Genomic DNA, 23,601 nt, shown 5'->3' with positions numbered 1-23,601 from the left:
GTTTCAATAATTTCCATATTAATTGTACCGTACATTATGTGGCTCAGTCAAATATGAAATCATTACAGCTGTGGGCAGAATTAATTTAGGTATGTTTGAGTCTCTCAAATGAAGTTTCCTGAGCTCAGATAACAGAAATTCGATACTGAAGCTGGCATTATTCCTACTGTTTAAAACAACCCTACAGCATATAAATTAAATTGCTTAAAATGTTTCGCATGTTCTTGCCAATAGTATTAAAAAAATGTATAATGATGAAATTCCTATAGTTATTAGTGAACACCCATTTATAATTTTTTGTAATCCACCGTAAGTCGCTTTGGATAAAGCATCTGCCATATGCATAAATGTACAGTACTGTGCAAAAGACTTAGGTCAACATGCTTGTTATTTTTGCAATTGTATATATAATTATTTCTCAGTCTTTTTATTAGAACACAACCAGAAAATACAGGAAATGTGTATTTAGTATTAAAAACTGTATAAAAGTATAAGCTGAAATGTCAAGTATTTAGTGTAAACTCCTCTTCCACTTGAGCAATAGCAGGCGGTTGTAGGAGCTCTTAAACCTAAATGAAATCAAATAATTTCTAATTCTAATCGAATGACTTCAGTCTCCTCAAAAAAGCTCAAGATGTGTTTCGTGCCAAGAGAGGTCAACACTAAATACCGACTAATTCCTGAAGAAGACATTTAGTTCTGAAAATTGTTTAGTTTTTAATTTTGTGTACATATTTCCTTTTTGTTTGTATCTTAAAAAAGAGTGACAAAATAAATATGGATGGATAATTAAACTTTGCTAAAACAACAAAGCTGGTGGTGGTGGCCGAAGACTTTTGCACAGTACTGTATATATAAATATCTAATCAGACCTCAATATATATTACAGATTTCTGATTTGGACATAAATCATTAACGCACATTTCATAATAAAACATTTATATTGCACATATTAACAAAAAATCTTGAAACTCATGTAGCGCTGGCTGGATGTCATTTATATCTGGACTGTAGAAACCAAGTGTCTGAGATAATAATAATGTGCGAGGCTAATATCTGTACTGCTTTAGGGACAAAGGCCTCTCATTAGTCATGCTTATAAGACACTTATCCATCCTCTCTCCAGCTCCTCAGCTTATAATGAGAGAATGATTGCATCTTTTTACATGGCTGGGAAAACAGATTTTCAGTCTTGCATCACGCAAAACAATTAAGCTTTCTGGTTATGAAAACAAAATTATTGTGGTGTTAAATAAGCAGAGTGTGTAAACATGGAATCCAGGACTTTTATCTCCGAAACACTAAACTTTTAAACAATCTGGGAAATGGTGTTCCTGATAACAGCAGGTCCACACCATCACTTCACACTGCCTTGGAATGTGAGACTGGAAAATGATTATTCCAATCCTGCTGCTGTTTTCAGACTGGCAACTCAACAGCGCCATCCTCTGGCAAAATGAATATCTTCTCTATCATACTGACTTCATGGCCATACTGAACATCTCTGCTAAAATGAAACTAATCCATCAAACAAATGATGTTTCTTTAATGATTGTTTTCTCTGTGCTTTTGGAAGAAAGTGGGTATTTCAAAATGCACTCTAAATATAAAATTACTATTTAAGGTGTTATTTGTTTTTCTTTTTCTTTATCATAATAGTTGATTGTATTTGTAAAAAACCTTACATAGCACCCAAATACCTCAAACCTAATATATTAGACTTTTTACATAATTTTCAACATTTTCTTATGCATATGAGTAAATGCAGATTTTTCAAATGAACACAACCAGTCCAGCAATTTTATTTTATGATATTTAAAAAAAAACGTTATCTCTTTTTGAACATCCTCGCCAGAAAGAAAAGCTCTGCCGACTCTTTCCTACTTGCTTTTGGTTTTACAGTTCTTACATCCTGAAACATAAGAGAAAGCCTCTGTCGAAGCTTATGGGCCAATGCTCCATCCCAGTACTTACAAACCAATGAACCTCCAGGGTGCAAAACCTTCTCTGCCAAGTCCAGCATTGAAAGACACATAGTGACCAGCTTTTCATGATCCAATTCTCTGAGCCCACTGGCATTAGGGGCCATGTCACTGAGGATGACATCTGCGCGAGCTTCAGGAAGAAGCCTTTCCAGCTCTGTGTGAGTTGAAGGGTCTGTGATGTCATGACAGGACAGGAAGTGGGCTCCATCTAAAGGGGCTATGCGTAATAAGTCTATTCCTATTACAAGTCCTTTAGGAAGTTCTGTACCTGAAAGAACAAAGGTATGATGAGCCCTAATTAATGATATAAATGCAGTTTAAATGCTTACAATAATTCCTGTAGACAAGTTGTACATTTTGTTACACAACTAAATGTTTATAAAATAAGGGATAAATTGGACCAGATGGTGGAGGAAATACAGCCAACAAGTGTACATGGGAACTATTTCAATACTGATTCAAAGCAAAAGCATCACAGATGGCACCACCAACAAGAAGTTGGTTGACAGCATGCCAAGCTTGTGCAGATCTTTTATTCAAACAAAGGTGTCTACTTTAAAATGCTATTATTTACATAAAAAAATATATGTATATATATACACACCGGTATATATATATATATATATATATATATATATATATATATATATATATATATATATATATATATATATATATATATATATATATATAATGGCATAGCATTTAATACAGTAGGGTTCAGAACTCCATAGGAACTGTGAATATATGCATACATAAAACACTTTGTGAAGTATGTATAAGTATGCACACTTACTTTCTCCTGATGAATTTACTCTCTGAACTGCAACTTGACTCCATGCTCCAGGTGCAGCACCACAATCTACAACAGTGAAACCTGGTTTCAATATAGTGTATTTATCATCCATCTCGATTAATTTAAAGGCACTTCTGCAGCGGTAATTCTGAAAGTGAGCAGCTTTAACGTAAGGGTCACTGAGCTGTCGCACCAGCCAGCGTTTATCGGCAGCAGTCTTCTTTAGAGACACCGCTGAAACGTGAATACACGACTTCGGTATATATTTCCACATCATTCGCAAAAACGAGCTATGTGGAAGAAAGAAATGTAGAATTTAGGCGAAAACAAGACAACACATGTGCTGTCTCTGATCTGTAATGTCCTCATGTGTGCGGTGTGACTATGTTCGAGGCGCTGCAAGAACCGACATAAATGTGACATCAGAGTACCGCGAGAGTGATTACAAAACGTAGCTTTCGAATGGCTCTCGCGTTAATTTGATGTTATATGCTGATTGGTCTGTGCAGCGCCGGATATGGCTAATATTACCTTTTACCACAGGTCTGTCAAAGTTATGAATCATTTGTCAAAATAATTATTGATTATTAAAATATATTTATTTACACATCTGTTTTGTGGTTTTAATAAACGACGCTTCTTTCTTTTTTTCCTGTTTCCTTCCTTGTTTCGGTCGAAATCATTTTACTGTTGCACACTCGATTACGAGCGTCAAGTGGGCGGAGCTTATGCATCTTCGCTGATCTATAAGTCATGTGTTGATTTAGTGTGATATAATCTGCATATAGATGTCATGTACTATGATTGTTCTCTTTATTGTTGTCATACATACCTCCACGTGACATCTTACGCTGATCAACACGCGGGAAGGAGCTCGTCTGATTGATTGAACTTATAACCAAATATAAATCCGCGTATTTTTGTTTATGTAAATCTATGGGCATATCCTTCACTTTTGTACTTTTTTGTCTCAACCGGTTCCTTTGGACGAAGTAAGCAAATTGCTTTGATATCACAAACTGTGTTGCTTAAAATGAAAACCATGTGTATTATACATTTGGTATTTATTCTTTAAATCAGTTATGCTTTGAATATTCTATAATGCTGATAAAATGGCAAAATGACTATGTACTGAATACATTATCCCAAAATACATCCTTTATGCTCTGTATATTTTTTTGGTCCTGTAGCTCAGTTGGTAGAGCATAATGTTAGCAACCCATAGGTCAGAGGTTCGACCCCCAGAGAAATCCACACACAGATAAAATGTATAGATTGGCCTAACATGGTTTCCAAAGGCATAAATGTAACTGTTTAAATGTTAAAGTCAAACATAACAAAACAGTTTATATTACACTTATATAGGGTGATGTTCACGTCTAAGCTGCTGACCCTGGTGTTGGTGGTGCAGCCTGGCCGGGTTTTACTAGGCATGAAGAAAAGAGGGTTTGGAGCTGGCAAATGGAACGGGTTCGGAGGAAAAGTCCAAACAGGAGAGACAATAGAGCAAGCTGCAAGGCGGTAGGTCTTAAATTGAATTAAAATGCATTCTTCTGCAACAATCCTATATATCAAGTCAGATGTAGATTGATGTATGTATACGTATAATTTTAGGATTTGCTTTAAACTTTGTTGTTATTCCCCATTTGTATTCCTTGAAGCTACAAATCATCCCAAATTCAATTTCAACCATGTAATGTCAGGAATGTTGATATTATTTACTTGTCTGTAGAACTTGGTCAGCAATTTGTCATGTTCAATCTTCCCTGCTTTTATTGGTTTTCATCTGAAACAAAATCCCATTTTATTTGTCAGGGAACTGCTGGAGGAAAGTGGCCTCACTGTTGACACCCTCCACAAGATTGGAAATATCAAATTTGAGTTTATTGGAGAAACAGAACTCCTGGATGTTCACATTTTCAGAGCTGACAGCTATAAAGGAGAGCCAACAGAATCAGACGGTAATAGAGCTCCACATCACTTTCTGATCCAGTTTGCCAGACACACACCACAACCTCATAATGCGCCACTGAATCTGTTTGTTTTCTTTTTCAGAGATGAGACCTCAGTGGTTCGACATTGATAAAATACCTTTCAGTCAGATGTGGGCAGATGACATCCTGTGGTTTCCGTTAATGCTTCAGAAACAGAAGTTTTTAGGATATTTTAAATTCCAGGGTCATGATGTGATAGTGGAGCATAAGCTAGAGGAAGTGGAGAACTTGTGATTGGATTTTACCTTGTTAATGGATTTTGTCACTGTATCAGTGGAAATGATCCAATAGTCTGGTTTACCCTACTGGGCTGATGCGATTAAATAATATCATGAGATATCCAGTGCTGGGTAGGCTACTATAAAGGTATAAATATAGAGCATGTTGGTAAACTAATTTTTTATGTGAGAATAATAGTTATCTGTATTTCATTGATGTTTCATTCATATTTTGGTTAAAATAATGAAATACACACCTGGTATCTGTATTCGTACGTTGTGTTAGGTATTTGATTTTTCTTGTTTGTTCCTCATTCCTACAACGGTTTTACCAGCAGTTCACATTAAAAATAGAACTTACACCAGTTGTTTTAACTCTAACTACTGTACCTTTCATTTTCTAAATATATTTTTGGAAAACCAGAAACAACATAAAATCTATCTATACTGACTAAAATGTGTGTGCAACTGTGCACTTTCTGTATACTTAACCAATATCAGAGGAAATTTAAAAGCAGTTTAAAACAACTGCATAAGATGAACTGGTAATGGCATTAAAATGTTAATTAGTTTGTTGTAATAACACAACAGCTTCTACATAAAATGGAATATGCTATATTCAATATAACGCTTAAAATAGTAAAGGTAATAAAAATTGCATTTACGTACAGTGTCAAAGGAATTGCTCAACTTGAACCGGATTAGTTGATTCATATTTTAATACAATCATCAAACATTACTTACATACCTTACTGGAAAATGCAGCTTATTCATCCATCTTTATTGTTTTACTAAGAAAAGTCAATTATGGGGCGCTTTCTCGGACAGAGTTTATATTAATCCAGGACTAGGCCTTAGTATATCAGGACATTTTTACAAACAAACTTTACAAAAAAAAAAAAACAATACTGGTGTGCATCAGGAGGCAAAACAATCTCACTGAGATACAGTATGTTAAGATATGTCAGTACAGGGTTTTCATTTAAGACAGCTTAAACGCATTTCAGTCTGGGACTTGTATAAGCCCTGTGCAGGAAAACGCCCCATTTAGTCCTGGATGAGCAACCGTTAATAACAAGCACTGCTCAAACAGTTACAACAAAAATATGCATGACACACTTTCAACTCAATAAATCTGTTTATGAAAAGTAAAAAAAAAATCAGGAAACAAATTGTATATAGGAGCTTAGTAGGGCCTTTATACTAGCTAAGTAAGGCCTTTCTGTTTTATCACAAGTACAAGATTTTTTTTTTTTTTGGTGTGTAGAGCAACTATTAAGAATTATTAATAATTGCTCATAATTTAATTTACACCGAAAGTAACACTTTTAAAAATCTCTTCAGTTTTAATACCTTCACGTTTTGCAGAACTATTGGCATCTTTTTTGAAAAAGTTCCTGACATACACAAATAAACATGTATGTATTTATATTATATATTAAAATTTAAATCAGATGTGAAAACATAGCTTCAATCACATGAGTGCAAGTCTGATAGTTTAAGCAAAAACACAAAAATGATAGACAGCATACAATCTTCGACTGGTATAAGCGCCTCAAGGTCAAAGTTATGCAATAATACAACTAACAAAATCTTCACATAGCTATGCAATTTGCTGTACAATCTACATTCACACCCACCTCTGGTTAGCTGGCTACTATTATAGTTTTAACACATTTCTTTATATCGAATCTACAAGACATGCAAGATGGCATTCTACTTTGTATTAGTACGAAACAAAATTTCCTCTCTTTAAGATTACATTTCAATTCTGCATACACAAACAGTACAGTATAAAATATTATCAAAAATACAGTGTTCATCTATCTTATCTATATTAGTATAAGCATTTCCTAAAATTATACTCAGCAGCAATAGTCATATTTTAGTGTCAGTGATTCTCTGTCACAGATTTTGTCACACAGAGAAGCAGTTTCCCATAATTCTTTGCAATACATGGTAGTGCTTTAAAAAATATAGTTCCCGAAGAGAAATTAGCACTTGCTTTTCATAGCATTTTGATATTCATCAATTTGCCAAGGTACAAAAGGCTGGTTATTTTGGGCTAAGAGGTGGAGTCTGAAGTCCGTTACTGTCCCCAAAAAGACATGTAAGCTTGGAATGAAGATCTTGCCACACCTCTCCCATCTAAGTCAAAATACAGCAAGAAACATTAACGTTTAGGAGCACAACTTAAGCTCTTATTAAATACAGAAACTAGATAAAAGATCAACTAACCTCGTTGTGTCCTCGCACTTGCGAGTCAACAAATGCCCCGAGGATGTTAGACGTCATGGGCAGGTATGTAAATATAAGCTGGCTCTCCTGGTGCAGGCAGAACAGGGAGAAGTAGTTGCGCAGCTCCATGACTTGAATGGCGTTTTCTTGCTGTGATGAGTCAAGAGATCAAATTGAGTCTCTATCTACTACCATTATTCCTGTGTAGTGAACTAAACTGTAACCGCTACATCAGAAGATGAAATAAAGACCCTATAACAGGCTAGGTAAAAGTTCTCTTTGTAAAGTGTTACCGTTTTTCATTGTTCTCGGTGATGGTAATGCAACTGCTTTATCGCCCATATAATGTGTCCATTAAGTGTTTTGTTAATACGTCTGGATGTTATAGCCTGGCAGTGTAACCAGCCAAGACACAACAATGTGATTTAGGCACAATTTAGTGATGTAATCTGTCTGTGCACACCGAAATTGCTATGTGAAGCTAGCTAAATAAAACTACTCAGGGTGACTCTTGTCACAGTCGTAGCTGCTTACAAGAAAGTCACGTATGTACGAGCTTTAATCTTGTGTCGCTTAATGGTGTCATAGCTGGAGATCTTATTGCAGAGGCCTCTAGCATCCCCAGAGAGAAATCAAGGACACATATCTCCCTTAAGGGCTTTGGTTTCAAGCACTTGATGAATTTCCGACACTAAATTAAAAGGATGAATCAGTGCTCTTCAGGCTACTGGTTTCACTTTGATAAAACTACATCACAAGCCGTTGTAGCTCTTTGTAGGACTGACCTGAATGATGCGAGACTCCAGCTGTTCGACAGAAACCTGCTCTTTGGGCTGCACTGTCGCGCTCATCATTTGTCTCTTCATCACGCTGTACTTCTGAAGCGCTCGCTGGTGCTCGTGCAAGACCCCCTTCTCGTGTCGTTCACACAAGTCCTGTACCACACATACATATCCATTATGCCATTATGATGAAACCCCACATAGCAATTTGGCAAAAGTTTCTGTGCCATCGCCTGCTGCTGGTAGTAAACACTCTCGGGGTCATATTTTAGGGATGACCTATATGTACATCTATCGTAAAGGTTGGAGGATTGGTTGCTAAAATGCAAACATTACTTCTGGTGCTTTTTGTCAACAGCCGTATGTTTGGTAGAATTGTTTTTCTACCAAATAAAACCCCATATATTCCTTATACAGTATGTGAACTGTTGTTGCATGGCAATTTTGTCTATTTACTGTCTTATTTCTGCCATTAAATTATCAATAAAAGTAAGAAAAACACTTCCCAGAAGTGGCTAAAGTTAAAGTACACTCACCCTGTATGACTGCAGCAGGTCCAAGAACAGATTAAGTTTTTCCACCACATCATCCTCCTCTCTTCTGCCCTGTATCAAGGAAATGAATTCAACTCCTCCATAGCAGTATGTAACTGGTTCATGCGGTATGTGTGGGTGGCTGTTACCTGCTCCGCAGCTTTTTCAGACAGAAGTGAGAAGTCGACAGAGAGGCCTTTCACAGACTGTTTGACAGCGACCCAAGGACTTCTGCCGGATGCCAGGGCAGGCACAGATGTCTCATCGGATCCCAGACAGCTGGAAGAATTACACACCAAAGCTTAAAGACCAAAGCTATGGCTAACCATAAACTAATAATCAAACTCTTTCAAGCCAGGTCTTGTAAAATATATTACAGTAATGTGCAATACTGTTTATGCAATAATGTGCACTAGACATTTTATAATTATATATATATATACAGTGATGTGAAAAAATGTTGGCCCCTTTCTGAATTTTTTTTTCATGTTCGTGACACTTATGGCGAAAACATGGAACAGTGGTGAACCCTCCCAGAAGTGGCCGGCTGACAAAAATAGCACTGTGACAACTCATCCAAGAGGTCACAAAGACCCCACATCCAAAAAACTGCAGGCCTCATTGCCTCAGTTAAGGTCAGTGTTCATGACAACATAAGAAAGAGACTGGGCAAAAAGTGGCCTGCATGGCACAGTTTCAAGACGAAAACCACTGCAGAGCAAAAAGTACATAAAGGCTCGTCTCAGTTTTGACAGAAAACATCTTGATTATCCCATAGACTTTTGGGAAAATAATCTGTGGACTGACGACACAAAAGTTGAACTTTTTGGAAGGTGTGTTCCATTACATCTGGTGTAAAAGTAACACAGCATGTCAGAAAAAGAACATCCTACCAACAGTAAAATATGGTGGTGGTAGTGTGATGGTCTGGGGCTGTTTTGCTGCTTCACGACCTGGAAGACTTGCTGTAATAAATGTAACTATGAATTCTGCTGTCTACCAAAAAATCAATGTCTGGACAATGTCTGGCCATCTGTTTGTGACCCCAAGCTGAAGCAAACTTGGGTATTGTAGAAGGACAATGATCCAAAACACACCAGCAAGTCCACAACTGAATGGCCCAAAAAAAAAAGACGACTTTGGAGTGGCCTAGTCAATGTCCTGACCTCAATCCTAATGCAAAAGGCGGTTGATGATCGAAAACCCTCCAATGTGGCTGATTTACAACAATTCTGAAGATAAGTGGGCCAAAATTCCTTCACAGTGTTGTAAGAGACTCATTGCAAGTTATTGCAAATGCTTGATTGCAGTTGTTACTGCTAAGGGTGGCCCAACCAGTTATTAGGTTTAGGGGGGAAGCACTTTTTCACACAGGGCCATGTGGGTTTGGATTTTGTTTTCCCTTCATAATAAAAACCTTCATTTAAAAAACGGCATGTTGTGTTTACATGTGTGATCTTTGATTATTATTTAAATTTTTTTCATTATCTGAAATATTAAAGTGTGACAAACATGCAAAAAAAGTCAGGAACGGGGTCAAAGTTTTTTTTACATCACTGTATATTTAATTTTAAAATGTCTAGTGCACAGATATGTAACAAGTTAAGTGTGACAGATTTGGTTAATATAGTAGTTAAGTGTTCTGGCTGTTGTAACAAAGTAGATGTTATGCAAATAGATGAGTTAGAAAATGTACAGCGGGTCATATAGTAAAGGGGTGTATTTTATCATAATGACCAGGTGACCAGGACCAGCAGTGCGTTATCCTGCTTATTATGTTGTTTTTGTTTTACCAAAAAAATTTAAATAAATAAAGATGAAATATTGAACTTATTTTAGATGGAGCACTGCCAGAATATTTAACCAGTGACCATAGAAATAGATCACCTGTTTCAAGCGTGTTATTTTACTTGTAGATACTAAAATGGAAAGTTATTTAGACACCTTCTCACCAAAATGTGTTTACACTCTTAAAATCTCTTAACAAAGTGAAACTGCAAAAATAGAGCACTTAGGATGGGTTGGTACCTGAGTTCCTTCCCAAACATCTGCAGATCCGTGGCGTTTTCTTTCGAGCGTTCAGCCATTTTTTCTGCCCTGTCCCGTAACTTCTGAAAACTGCAGTGGATATTTTTGATCAGCTCCCGAATGGATGAAAATTGACTTTGGATATCAGCTGGTAGGAAATCCTGCAGAAAAAATCACCAAGGTGAAATGAAGACATTTGTAATGTAACATTAAACAGCTTGGTTGGATTTTAAGATTTGATTGGCTGAACATAGTGGTGATATACAATAGGCCTCATTTTATGGCTAATACACACCTATGATTAGGGGTGCACCGAAATTTCGGTCGCCGAAAATGGCATTATCGGTTTCGGGCCGAAATAAAAAATCCAGCCGAAAATGTCAACCAAAAATGAATGTCAACCTCGCCCCTCCCATCCGTGCGCTGGTGCTTGGGTTTCACGAATGGTGATCAGTCGTCACCCACCCCTCCCCTTCGTGCTCAAGCAGGTTTACTCACGGTCGAGCTGTTTGCACGCGTCTGCAAAGATTAAGCATGTCTTGATGTGTAAACTTTAGAGAGAGTCGCGCTAATGTGTCTCATACTGTAATCCATTAATGAAACACAAACACAATCCAGCAATGAAACACAATGTAACGTTTTTATGTGGAGCGACTGTTGCGCTGTTTGAGATTCACCCTCCTTCTCTATGTGTGCGCGCGTGTTTAAGTGCCCTTAATAGTGCACATACAAGAGAGACGCGTTTAAAAAAAAACAAGCAAACATAAAATCTCTCTGTTATTGATAGGGCACATATAAACAAAATTATCTCCACAGTATTCTTTTTCTAATAAAAACATTTGTTTATGTCTTAAGTGTATGTATAGATTAAAGTCAGAAACCAGTCTTAAAGATTAACTTACTTAAGTCTGTGTCATCAATGTTAATCAAACAACCCGTGACAAAGAGACAAATAGCTCTAAAAATAATAATATATTTAATTTATTGTGTTATGATTCATTTAATTTGATTATTGTACCTAATGCTAATTTCAGACCTTATTAATGTACAACTTTGTTCTTTTTTATAAATGTTTGCAATTTCTTTATTGTTTATTAGATTTTTCCCACCCGCTTTTTGCTGATCAGAAAAATAATCTGATCTGTGCCTCAAAAACTGTAATGTGATCCGAACTGTGAGATTTGTGATCCGTCACACACCCCTAGTAAAGTTAGTACAAAGTGATAGCCATAAATGCAATTGTACTAATAATTGGCATAATAATTTATTTCGGTCTTTCGGTTTCGGTTTTTCGGCCTTGGTTTGCTTTTTTCGGTTTCGGCCAAGAATTTTCATTTCGGTGCATCCCTACCTATGATGGCATCAAAGTGTACCATCAATCCTTCTCATGTAATGTTTTCCACTATGTTTTTTACTACTTGTATGTATTTGCAGCCCAATGTTGATGTTCAAAATAACAGGACCGCTTTTGTGATATTCATTAATGCTGCTAGAAGTAAACCTTCAGTGAAATAAAAGTAAATAGAGTTAATTCAAACCTTGGCCTGTGTTGCATATTTGCATGTCATAAACTCATCACCCAGTTTTTTGCAAGCATCTCGAAGCTTGGTTTGGACATCCTGTGGAACATAAATATGGAAATCTGGACACGGCAACCCCTATGAATTTCATCTTGTTTATCTAGAAATTTGAATCATGTTTTAACGTTAGAAAAAGGAAGAATGAGGAGTCATACCGAGCCACTAAAAGTAAAAAATGTCTTCAAAAGCTCATCCTCAGAGAAGAAAGGGTGCCGTGCAACAAGATTTAAGAATCTGCTCAATGCCCGTCTTCGGCCCTCAATGAATTCCCGTTCTGACATAGAGGTCAGCACTGCAGCAGGACCACAGATCAGAAAAAGATGTACATTTTTCAGAAACAAAAACACTTTGTTCTCCATTATTAAAACGCAGTGAGGGACTTTTAGGTACTTTCACTCACAGTTATTATTAAAGTACAACTTGCTGAGGTTTACAAAAAAGAGAAGTGGACTTTTTTACCATGGCAGAACTGTGATTGTTTTTGTTGGTGCATTTCCAGAAATAATTAAACATCACACCACGGTCCAAGTCATAGTGCTTATAAACTAGTAGGTTTTTACAGTTTTTCATACCTCCTTTCAACACCCTTTTTGGAGGCAGCGCAGGCACGACTCTGTAAGCGTATCTCTGTAGCAGGAGCTCATGGAAGACGTCAAAATCACTGTATCGCCGATAGACTGATGCTATAAAACGCTGCAAAGTGCATATGAAAGAATGCTTTTATAAATGTACTATAACTGTTACAATGACTCATGCATGCATAAAGTTAACTTTGTTAAAAAAAAGAAAATGCCATAGTGAACTTTTTTGTGTTACATCTTGGCTTAACTAGTGTCATGTTTTGTTGCAATGATTTACTAGATGTCACACAAGCAGATGGTACTTTGATATTTTCAGGCACAGCAAGACATGTTTGGAATGGGAAGTGTTCTGGAAAACTGCTTAGGAAAGGTTTTTTGCTATTCTGTCTTTGGTGAAAGTGGCAGAGAAAAACTTAATCTTCAATTTCACATGTAAATGCATTGTAGAGCTACAGTACTCTCTTCGTCTAAAATCACTCACCTCACTGGTGACCTGATATTCCACATGTTTAAGAAACAATCCCTTCTTCTCAGGAATGAGATCAACCCTGATGGTGTCCTTCATCAACAGCTCCGACAAAGTCAAAGACAAAATTAAAGGATTCTCCTGAGCCGACTGCATCTTCAGACTCTGCATCTCCTTTGGTTCTCCCAGCTGAGGCTTTGGGAACTCTAAGAAAAACATTTCACACAACAGAGAAATTATTTATAGAAGTGTGACAACTCAATTCCATGAATTACGACGTGTAAAGTAACAGTAAGTATGACACATATTTTAATAAAGTAATAAACATAATTTTCTGGCTTCCTCCCTACATGATATGACAGCACATACATGATTGTTGTCTTTGGAATAACGGGTGGGTCATGAATGATGAAGGAAAAACTCAAGAACAATGTGGAGCTATGTGGAGTTCACAGATTTAAAAAACTTGCTAGCATCTGTTTGGGCCAGATGTTTGTGTATTGTGTGTTAAACTTAGAAATAAGAATCTGAAAACCCCCAAAAATGTCATGACTGTGCAAGATATAAGGAACTCTTTCAGCATAGTCTAACCATAACCATTCTTTTGTTTGGTGCAACACAAACACTTTCCTTGGTCATTTCACTGAGAGATGCAGTTGGCACAAGATGGACGGGAAACTTTTTCATGGATAGACAAGAAAACAGGAAACACTGAAAGTGCAGAGTCAACAATCATACTGGCAATATCTAAAGCGTAAAAAACATTAAATTAAAGGGGTGAATCAATGGTATTTCATGCATTCTGACTTATTAACACAGTTATAGAGTTGTTTCCTCATGCTAAACGTAGGCAAAGTGTCAAAAAAGCAGTTGGCTGTGTTACAGAGTATTTCTGTGCCGAATGCACTATGCCAGGGTTCGTACAAGTTTCGGAAAGTTTTTTTCGATTACAGGTCCAACTAACGTTTCAGGGGTTTTCTATACATATCACTTCTTTATATGGGCACTTCCCCTGGAAAACCCCTCCCACTGGTCAATCAGCGGGAGACGCTAGAACTTACCAACATCACATCACACGACACAGCTTTGTTTAATTTCAAAACTCAACAATGGCACGAAAGAAGAAGTGTGTTTTTGGATGTAAGGAGAAGAAAGCCAGCCTTATGGAAACATGAGTTTTGCGTGTGTGTTTGATGCAATGGATTTGATTGAAAAGTCCCAACCGGGTCATGAGTTGCATGCGGTAAGTAAGACTTCTGTCTTATGGTGGAAATAGGCGCGTGAATATTATATAAATGACACAAACATTTAGTGAATCATAAGTTAAACAGTGTTGTACAGTGTTGCATGACTCCCGTGGTAGTAACTCCTCCTTCATTTTTTCGTACACTATCGGAAAGAATCGGTAAAGCTAATCTTTCTTAAACTAAATCTGATTAAACTAAAGACTCTTCGGAAATATAAAGGATGTAATACTACTCTTTAGGTACTCCAGATTAACATAAAAAATGCAGAAACAGCTTGTTTCATGTGAGCTTTACCTTAATCTTTGACTGCTCATGAGATATATAATGAAAATAACTGATTTACATATTGGTTAAATTTAGGGTTGTATTTGTTAACATTAGTAAATGCATCAGGTACTAACAACAATAAGCAATCTAGTTTTTCAGCATTTATTGATCTTTGTTAAATTTAAGTTAATGGTAACAATTACAACAATTTGTGTTAGTTTACTGTGCTCTAATTAAGGTTAACAGCAATAATGAAATTAATATGAACTAAGATTAACAAATGCTGTAGTAGTTTTGTCAATTGTTAGATTATGTTAGCTAATGCATTTACTATTGTTAACAAAAATAACCTTATTTTACAAACAAAGCATTGTAAAAAATATCTGTCTCTAAAAATATATTTTTTGTCTGCAAACCAGATAGTCAAATGTAACATTCAATTGAATGAATATAAATTCAGGTTGACTGTATTAAATATATATATATGGCTTGTAATCATATAGGGTAACCATTTTAGTGCTAGAACGTACCTGTGTAGAACCATAATGTGCAATGTTAAACCATATGGGGTGCTATAGTCATGCTTAAGCACCATATATGGACAGTTATATAGGAGTTATATAGGTGCTATAAAGGGCAAAATTGGTTTCCCTATTATGATTACAAGCTTTTAGTACTATTTAGCACTATTTTGTGTAGTGTAGGCACAGTGAGTTTCCATTTGAAACACAGCAAATCGAGTAATACAATCTCCTATGCATTAAGCTTAGTTCATTTGTCATTTCCAAACAGATAGTGACACAAAAATGTGAACAGCATGTAAATCATTGTTATAACACATATACAGCAACGAAGTGTCAGATAAAACATTGTACAGAGAAGAAGATTTATGACTAGTGGTAATTGGGGTTATTGACTTCAAAACTTTATCTTTCTAAGCTACAAATTTACTCGAGTCAGCTGAGGAATGAATCTGCGTTTGCTTACCTTGTATAAAATTCTCTAGCAGTTTTGGACTCGGTGGCTTTCCTTGCTGAGCCAGGGCAATAAAAGCCAAGCCTTTATACAGCGAAACTTTGTTTAGGAAGCCATCATCGTTGCTTATGTTTTCAGTGATCTAGAATAAGAGTGTTATATCATTTTGTGATCAACAACACTGTGAAACTGATCTCTATATTGAACTAACTGCAAAATCTGATACATTTATAGAGTTAAACCCGTAAGTCACATTAGCCTGGTGCTGCTACACATACAGGTTTCAGACTCTTGAAGCTCACCTGATTTTGTACAGTGATGGGAAGAGATGTCCTGCTGAGAAGTCTCTGGAATACACCGATATGCACCCGTTCATCAGTTCTGCTACAGATTGCTTGATGGACCTCCCGATAGTATGCAGGGACTGATCCTAGATTTGGACCATCAAAAATTAAGTAATAAAAAAAAAACTATTTGTTTTCTATAATTACAATCAAATCCAGACTGATCTCATGGAAAGTCGTGTATAGCACAAAAAAATTTATTAATTTACTTGTGTCCATGGCACGAAATTCTGCATTTTTAGGGCTTTGAGTGCGAATGTCTTTTTTCACTCGCACACATTTCTATAAATAATGTCTTGTGTCCATTGCATGGCTTTCTCTTTTGCTTCATTTTATGTATTGTTTTCTCATAGTTTTTTTTTCCCATTTTCTTTTCCATTGTCGGTTGGGGTTAGAATCACTTTCTGTTACATTTTTAGACATCCTAACCCAAACCTCAACTCTAACCCCATCTCCAGGCGAGCATAGTTTTAAAAGCAGAAGAAAAACATGTAGAAACCAATACATAAAAGTACATCCTAACCCCAAATCCAACCCCAAGCAACAATGATTTAAAAATAGGGGGAACAAAATAGAAAACAATACATAAAATGACACAAAATAGAAACTCGTGCCACGGACACAAAAAACTATTTACAGAAATGACGAGTGACACGAAAAAAGACAAGTGACACGAAAAAGACATTTGTGCTCAAGGCACGTTAGATCATGTTGATCAAATCAGTAATAGTACTCAAAGTTTTGCCAATTACCATGTCAGAAATCAACTGAAAATTCAAATTTATATCTATAGCAAGTTTTATCATGTTTTAGTAGAGACATAAGAAAAGGGTACAGAAATGAGAAAAAAGAAATTGTATAAAATACATGCTTTTATTGCACATTTTTTCGTAAGACATACATTAGAGTAGGGATGGGCATGATTAATCGACGATCGATAATTGATTGTTAAGAATTTAGTCGATGACGTTAATTTGTTATTGATTAATCAAATACTTTTTTTTTATCTAATGCAGGTTGCGTTGCCTAGCGTAGCGTGTGTCTTGAAGCAATTACATGAATTTCACTGTGTGGCAGCAATTCAACATTTTACCACCAGGGTGCAATATTTGACGCCATACTCCGTTATCTGTGACCTTCCGTTTTGATTTAAAAAAATAATCATGAAGAGGTCATGATTTTTTGGAACAAATGAGATCTCTGTTTAAGAATGCGCCTCGCAGCTGCAGGTTCCGCTGCTTTAGAGCACCGCATATTCAAGCGCATATATGTTCCGTTTGTCTAACTAAATGTAGTTTAACTGTTTGCCACAAGTTGATCTTGTAATAAAGGTCTCATGGAGGAAAACACGCTGTATTTTTGTATTCAACATTTTTGAATTATAAAAGTTAAATAATTATTTTTTATCATAAAAATATGAATGATTAATCGATAGTCGATCGTTAATTCTCCCGACAATCGACTAAAAAAATTTAATCAAATGCCCATCCCTACATTAGAGTAAACTAATTTGTTTGTAATCCGGCTGTTATATTCATTGAGCTATTAAGGACAGTATGTGTGTCTTCTTATGGTCACATAGTGAATGCTAAACCAGCACATCCATACTTTTGTGCAATCAAAGTTACTTTTGGGGAAGAGTTTATGTCTAAAACTTAACATATGTATGCCATATAGTCGGCTTATAATATACTGTTACTCCTGTGCAGTACACTCTTAGAACGACTGTGTTAAAAACAACACATTCGTGTTGATTCTGGGACAACACACTAAATTATCCCAGAATCCACCCATCTCTGTGTTATTATTGAAACGACACATTTTGTGTTACTTGTAACTTGTCTTATTTTTTTTACGCAAAATCAACACAAAATGACACATAATGTGTTAAATTACACATAATGTGTTAAAGCTTAACGCTCAAAGATGGGTAAAAAAATTAACACATCCTTTCTAAGAGTGTAGGCTTATAAATTCTGTATAGTATGCTTATAAAATATTGTATAAGTAGGGCCATACTGGAGGCTTAAAAGTCTTGTATAGTAAACTTAAAAGATCTTGTAGAATTAAACATATGCTTGCTATATATGTGAAGCAACACTCACAAAATGGTACCTGGTTATATAGGCTATCTGGTATAAATCATAACCATAATCATGTGTCCCATTATTTACATGGTACTCAAGAATAACTTAATATAACACCATGGTATTACAATATACTTGTCTAAAAATTATTCTGTGGAAAAACACCGTGGTTAAATGAACTAAACTGTTTACTTTGATTCAGCAAAAAAAAGTGTTTATTTTTATTTGATGAAAACAGTGCTGACAAAAATGTTGCAGTATTGTGGCTACAATAGACGAAGAATTGATGTTTTGCTTATGCAATACCTTTCAAATCAAAATAATAAATAGGCTATTCACGTATATAATATTTTGATTGGTTTTGGCGTCTGCACTGAAGGTCCCTATGGAGAAAGTGACAACCTATAGGCTAACGTTATTTCAATATGCAGGAGCGCACATACACATCCGCAGTGTTTCCCACAGGATTTTGAGGAGACTGTGGTGGTGATGACATCACCCGCTTATTAGCATATATGTGACGTCATCATGTTGTGTTTGAGTTTGATCTAGTGTTGGCACCTGAAATATGTTTCACTTCTACTCTTTGATCTGTATCTGTATTTGATCTCTATTATATATCAAATTATATTTTTAGCCGAATTAAGCTGTTTTAAATGGTGAAATAAAAATGTAAATGGGAATCATGAAAATTCTATTTGTGGGGGCCAGTGTTGATTCTGTGGTGGGCCACCACAAATAAATCAATGTATGGGAAACACTGCATCCGTCGTGAAAGTCGTATAAAAATGCGTAGTTACCTCGCATTTATTACCGCACTCTTTCAATTTCGAGTCGGTAATCGTGACAACTTAAAAAAATTCACCGTAATGTTCTCACTCAACAGGCGAAACCAGTGTAACAACAAAGTCAACAAACGAAAAGTATATCTTCGCGTATATATCTCAACATTAAAATGAGTTTTCATAGTAAATGGCGCGTTTACATAATAAACAGACAGACGCGATTTAAGCAGCTACATTTTAGCATGTCAAAATGAAATTATTTACAGGAGGAAATCCCCCCCAAAAATTAAAAAGCAAACAGCAGCGCGCTATCTAAAAACTCCGTTTTGTTTAATGTTTATCTGAAATGACAGTGTTTTCGGTCACTTGCCTTCATTGATGTCCCCTTCCATAGTTCAGACTGTCATGTGAGCGCGTCTCCATGTGATTTCCTGCAAAAAAGGAAAAAAGTTTCCTTCTTCAAGTTGCAGTGATGTGGAAACACATGGTTGAATATGTGACAGCGTGTGGGTGGAGTCTCAGCTTCAGCAAGATCTCTGTGCACAGAACAAACGTGCATCTTCATGACATCTAATGAAAAAGCTTACTAGTTACTGACATAATTTTCCTCACTGCTCAGCTTGATGTTACAGCTACTTTTGTTATTATCTTTTCTCTCATCGCTATTACTTTTCTCTCCCTGACGTATTTCTTTACAATACTACAACAACATGTGTTCATGTAAAATGTGCAGAGCCATGCCTTTATTTCTACATATTAGAACAAGATGTTTCTAGATTGGTAACATTTAAAATTAAATATGTTCTTAAAATGTCACATTAATAGGCTATATGATTTCATTTTAATTGTACATCTAAAGCAGGGATGTTTAACCTTTTTCAGCCAAAGGACCCCTTAATGGATAGAGAACAGGGTACTCCTAGTACATGTAGGCTAACAGATTAAGACTAGATACATACTTTTTTATGATGGTTACGTTACAAAAATAATATAATATATATTTATTGGCATACTACATAACATTTTAATTTAACTGAATGGATTTTATTGTGGTAACATTATGCACATAATTTAAGAGCATATAGTTTTAATTTTTGCATTTTAATTTAATACCACCATGGACCCCCAAGGGTCCCCGGACCCTCTGTAAACTCAATATGGCTATTGGCTTTTTGCTATATTGTAGTATGGCTTTATATTGTTATCTATTTTTGTGGTAACCATGTTTTTTGGAAATTGATTACCATTTTAACTGCCATACAGTTTGCTACAAATATCATGACTAAACGATAGTTACTACAAATACTGTAGGATTACTGTGTTAAAGTGACTTTTAAATGTATGAAATATTGCTGCAGTAAAACAACAGGTAATTCATGAGTCTTAGAGGTCTTTGGAAGAAAAATTTATTAAATGACTTTGCAAATAAGCGTTTTATTTTTCTAGATAGCTGGAAGTGATTAAATACAAACACACAAACCTTTATTCAAAGATGAATACAACTGATAAACATAAGACTATAATAAAATGTTACAGATGATTTGATATCATAAGACATTTTTTATAAGAAAGTCACTTGTAAAGAGCATTTTCCCAAATTCTACTGATTTACATTTAGCAATTTAGCAGATGCTTTTATCCAAAGATTAGGAAACAAATCACAAGTGCATACCAAGTTATACGTTTACTATTGTCAATACCTGTTGGATAAGAAAGAGAGAAAGTAAACTTTTTTTAAATAGAAGAAATAGAAATGCAGTCAATTTCTATTTGTATTTTTGTAAGAGTTGAGTTTTAAATTATTATTTTTTTCTTAAATGTTGCAAGAGATGTGACTGCACATATAAGACAATATATATCAGAAAGTCTTTATGGGTCTGCTGAATGTACTCTCACTGTATTTATCTTAGCTTGTTATTTGGTGTGAGATTTATAGGCAGAGTGAGAGCGATAGATAGAGCCTGAAAGTGAGAGTTGGCAACCCTGTCTGATCTGCACTGCTTATCACAGCTCATGTGATGATAAACTCAATTTTAACTTCACTGACTGGAGCCCCAATCATGAACATGTTCCCAAACTTTGATGAATTTCTCTTGGATAATGAGCTTAAAGCGTAATGAAACACTAACCAACACTTGTTTTTATATGTTAACAAAGTGAGTTGTGTTGCACATCATAGAAGACAATGTTAGTATCTGTTAATTTTAACATTATGAGAAAACTAGTTATTTTTTTTTGCTTTTTTTGTGATATGTTTGTCTTCCGGGTTTAAACTCCATGCAGTGGCGGCGCCAGGGAGGGGCTAGGTGGTGCTGTAGCTCCGGCTATAATATCCATAGCAACCCCCAAGAAATGTCTGCATTTTTTTATATTTATATTTTAATGTCATGTTTGAATAGTATTTTCATGTTGTTAAAAAAGGGAATTAAATAATAATTAAAAAATATATATTTTAGTCTAAAATATCATGAGGCCCAAACAGGTCGAGCCGTAAAACTCAGCCTTTAAGGAGAAAAAAGTGGATCGCTGACTACGTTTTCCTCTAGTGGGCGCAGTTCTACTAATAGTAGTACTATGAAAAGTTGCCTGTTTCCACTTTTGTGTCTTTAAACGCTCGTTTTTTGGGGTCTACAGCTTATAAAAACTTATTTACAGATTAAACTTAAAAACAGAATAATACCTAAAAGCTGCTGTGTGACAAGGTGTACAGCTAAAAAGCCAAAATAACTCAGAAATAAGTTTTTATAAGCTGTTGACCTCAAAAAAACGAGCGTTTAAAGACACAAAAGTGGAAACAGGCAACTTTTCATAGTACTCATTAGTAGAACTGCGTCCACTAGGGGGAAACGTAGTTGGCGATCCACTTTTTCTCCTTAAAGGCTGAGTTTTACGGCTCGACAGCTTATAAAAACTTATTTCTGTGTTATTTGGCTTGTTAGCTGTACACCCTGTCACACAGCAGCTTTTAGGCATTATTCTGTTTTTGTTATAAGCCAGAAATGACAAGGAGGCGGCCTCTCGCAATACAAAGTCAATGGAGACGGATGGATTGTTCCCCCCCCCCGGTGGGCGTGGTTTTCAAATTTGCATAACTGCGCTCTGTCTCTATAACTGTCAGTGTCTCATTAATATTTATAAGATAGCGTGTTCTTATCCAATGCGGAGACGTTTCGCTTTTGTGTGTGTGCACACGTGTGCATGTGCTCCATGTGGCCGAGGGAGGGGTGTCTGGGGCTCAGGATAATTGCACATGGATAGGGTTCTGTTACAAGTAAATGTGACTGCGCCATTAAGGACACTCTGTAAATACGTTTGATGATTTTCCCCACGATGCTGTCAGGACTAGACCCAACTGAATTTGCTTGGGAAAGCTACGGGAGGCAGGTGGACTTTGATCTGTTCTGAGGTAAGCATGTCCTGAAGTCTTTTCATTATTTTCAAACAAGCTATTATTTCAACTATAACAGTTTTACTTGACCTTTGTTTAAATTAAATATTATATTTGTTGAATTATTTCTGGAATACTGCTATTCTTAGTAAATCTTGGCTTATATCAGTTGCCCCGCCACCCATCGCCGTTCTTCTCACAACGTCCCCGCCCATTTAGGTAGCATTTTTAAAAATGACAGTGAGGTAGACTGGAGCTGAAACAGCGAGGTTTCATGAGGTTTAACTGGTTTTACTAAAAAAAAGAAAACAGCGTAGCTGGAATCACGTCTAGACCATTCATTAAAAGCACTGGAAGGTTTGTCCCAGACTAAAATGCATGTTTGAGCTGCCTTAATTTAAAACAACTTGTAGTGACATATCCTAAACATATATCAGTGCTTTGTTTTGTCTCATGATGCACACCAGTATTGTTTTTTTGTAAGAATTGTTTGTAAAAACTTCCTAAATGTCCTAATAAAACTAAGGCCTAGTCCTAGATTAATATAAACCTTGTCCGGGAAACTGCTCCTAAGTGTTAATCTGGAGTGTTTCTCTAAAGTACTCAGAGTGGCCTGTTACTTGTGCAGTTTACTGGGTCAACTATCCCTTTAATGTTTATTATGCACACTATTTACATGTCACTATGGATGTGGAGGGGACTGGGATGGGTAAAAATAACCAAACACGTCCTGAAAGGTTGAAGACCCCTGTATAAAATTATGTTAAGGGTGACATATCATGAAAATCATGTTTAAGTGCTATAACTGGGTCCCCAGCGCTTCTATCAACCTAGAAAATGTGAAAAAGATCAACCAGTTTGTTTTGGTAAACCATTCTCTGCAAGCATGTGACAAAATAGGTCATTGAAATCTGTCTTTCCTTGTGATGTCAGAAGGGGATCTTATTATAATAATGCCGCCCCTTAATCTGCCCTATCCAACCACGGCACTGCCATTCAGTTCAGAGATCAGCTCATTTGCATTTGAGAGGACACACCCAAAACGGCACATTTTTCCTCACACCTACACAGTGGCAATATTAACAATAAATTATCGATATGGTATTTTGAGCTAGAAATAATTACATATGTGCTCTGGGGACACCAAAGATTTATTTGACATCCTAAAAAAAGTATTGTTAGATGTCCCTTTTAAAATTTAAACCAAACCTTGCCAAGAATGGACAAAGACACAATAACAGTGATTATGTAAAGAACAATAAATATCGCATTTACAATTCTTGCTGCTGAGGTCCATGGTGAGACCT

General features: G+C 36.0%; 3 protein-coding genes across 3 annotated transcripts; 1 reads left to right on the top strand and 2 right to left on the bottom strand.

Annotated features, from left to right (window-relative positions):
- Nucleotides 1-1,744: 1,744 nt before the first annotated feature.
- On the bottom strand, nt 1,745-3,159 carry mrm2 (mitochondrial rRNA methyltransferase 2). The gene is made up of 2 exons (XM_065260791.2): nt 2,782-3,159; nt 1,745-2,253 (listed from the first exon to the last, which is right to left on the bottom strand). Exons 1-2 carry the CDS (start codon nt 3,056-3,058, stop codon nt 1,829-1,831), a joined length of 702 nt encoding a protein of 233 aa, XP_065116863.1. The 5' UTR covers nt 3,059-3,159; the 3' UTR covers nt 1,745-1,828.
- Nucleotides 3,160-3,625: 466 nt separating this feature from the next.
- nudt1 (nudix (nucleoside diphosphate linked moiety X)-type motif 1) lies at nt 3,626-5,501 on the top strand. The gene is made up of 4 exons (XM_065275243.2): nt 3,626-3,773; nt 4,147-4,302; nt 4,597-4,742; nt 4,837-5,501. The coding sequence occupies exons 1-4, from the start codon at nt 3,718-3,720 to the stop codon at nt 5,007-5,009; spliced, it is 531 nt and encodes a 176-aa protein (XP_065131315.1). The 5' UTR covers nt 3,626-3,717; the 3' UTR covers nt 5,010-5,501.
- Nucleotides 5,502-5,718: 217 nt separating this feature from the next.
- On the bottom strand, nt 5,719-19,413 carry snx8a (sorting nexin 8a). Its single transcript, XM_065260690.2, has 13 exons — nt 19,277-19,413; nt 15,993-16,120; nt 15,703-15,832; nt 13,217-13,407; nt 12,727-12,847; nt 12,310-12,446; nt 12,113-12,193; nt 10,575-10,735; nt 8,696-8,825; nt 8,550-8,618; nt 8,017-8,166; nt 7,232-7,381; nt 5,719-7,141 (listed from the first exon to the last, which is right to left on the bottom strand). Exons 1-13 carry the CDS (start codon nt 19,296-19,298, stop codon nt 7,049-7,051), a joined length of 1,563 nt encoding a protein of 520 aa, XP_065116762.1. The 5' UTR covers nt 19,299-19,413; the 3' UTR covers nt 5,719-7,048.
- Nucleotides 19,414-23,601: the final 4,188 nt, after the last annotated feature.

Source organism: Paramisgurnus dabryanus, chromosome 3, assembly GCF_030506205.2.
Source record: "Paramisgurnus dabryanus chromosome 3, PD_genome_1.1, whole genome shotgun sequence".
Taxonomy (NCBI): Eukaryota; Metazoa; Chordata; class Actinopteri; order Cypriniformes; family Cobitidae; genus Paramisgurnus; species Paramisgurnus dabryanus.
Note: the sequence above shows the minus strand (reverse complement) of the source record. Positions and strands in the feature narration are given on the sequence as shown.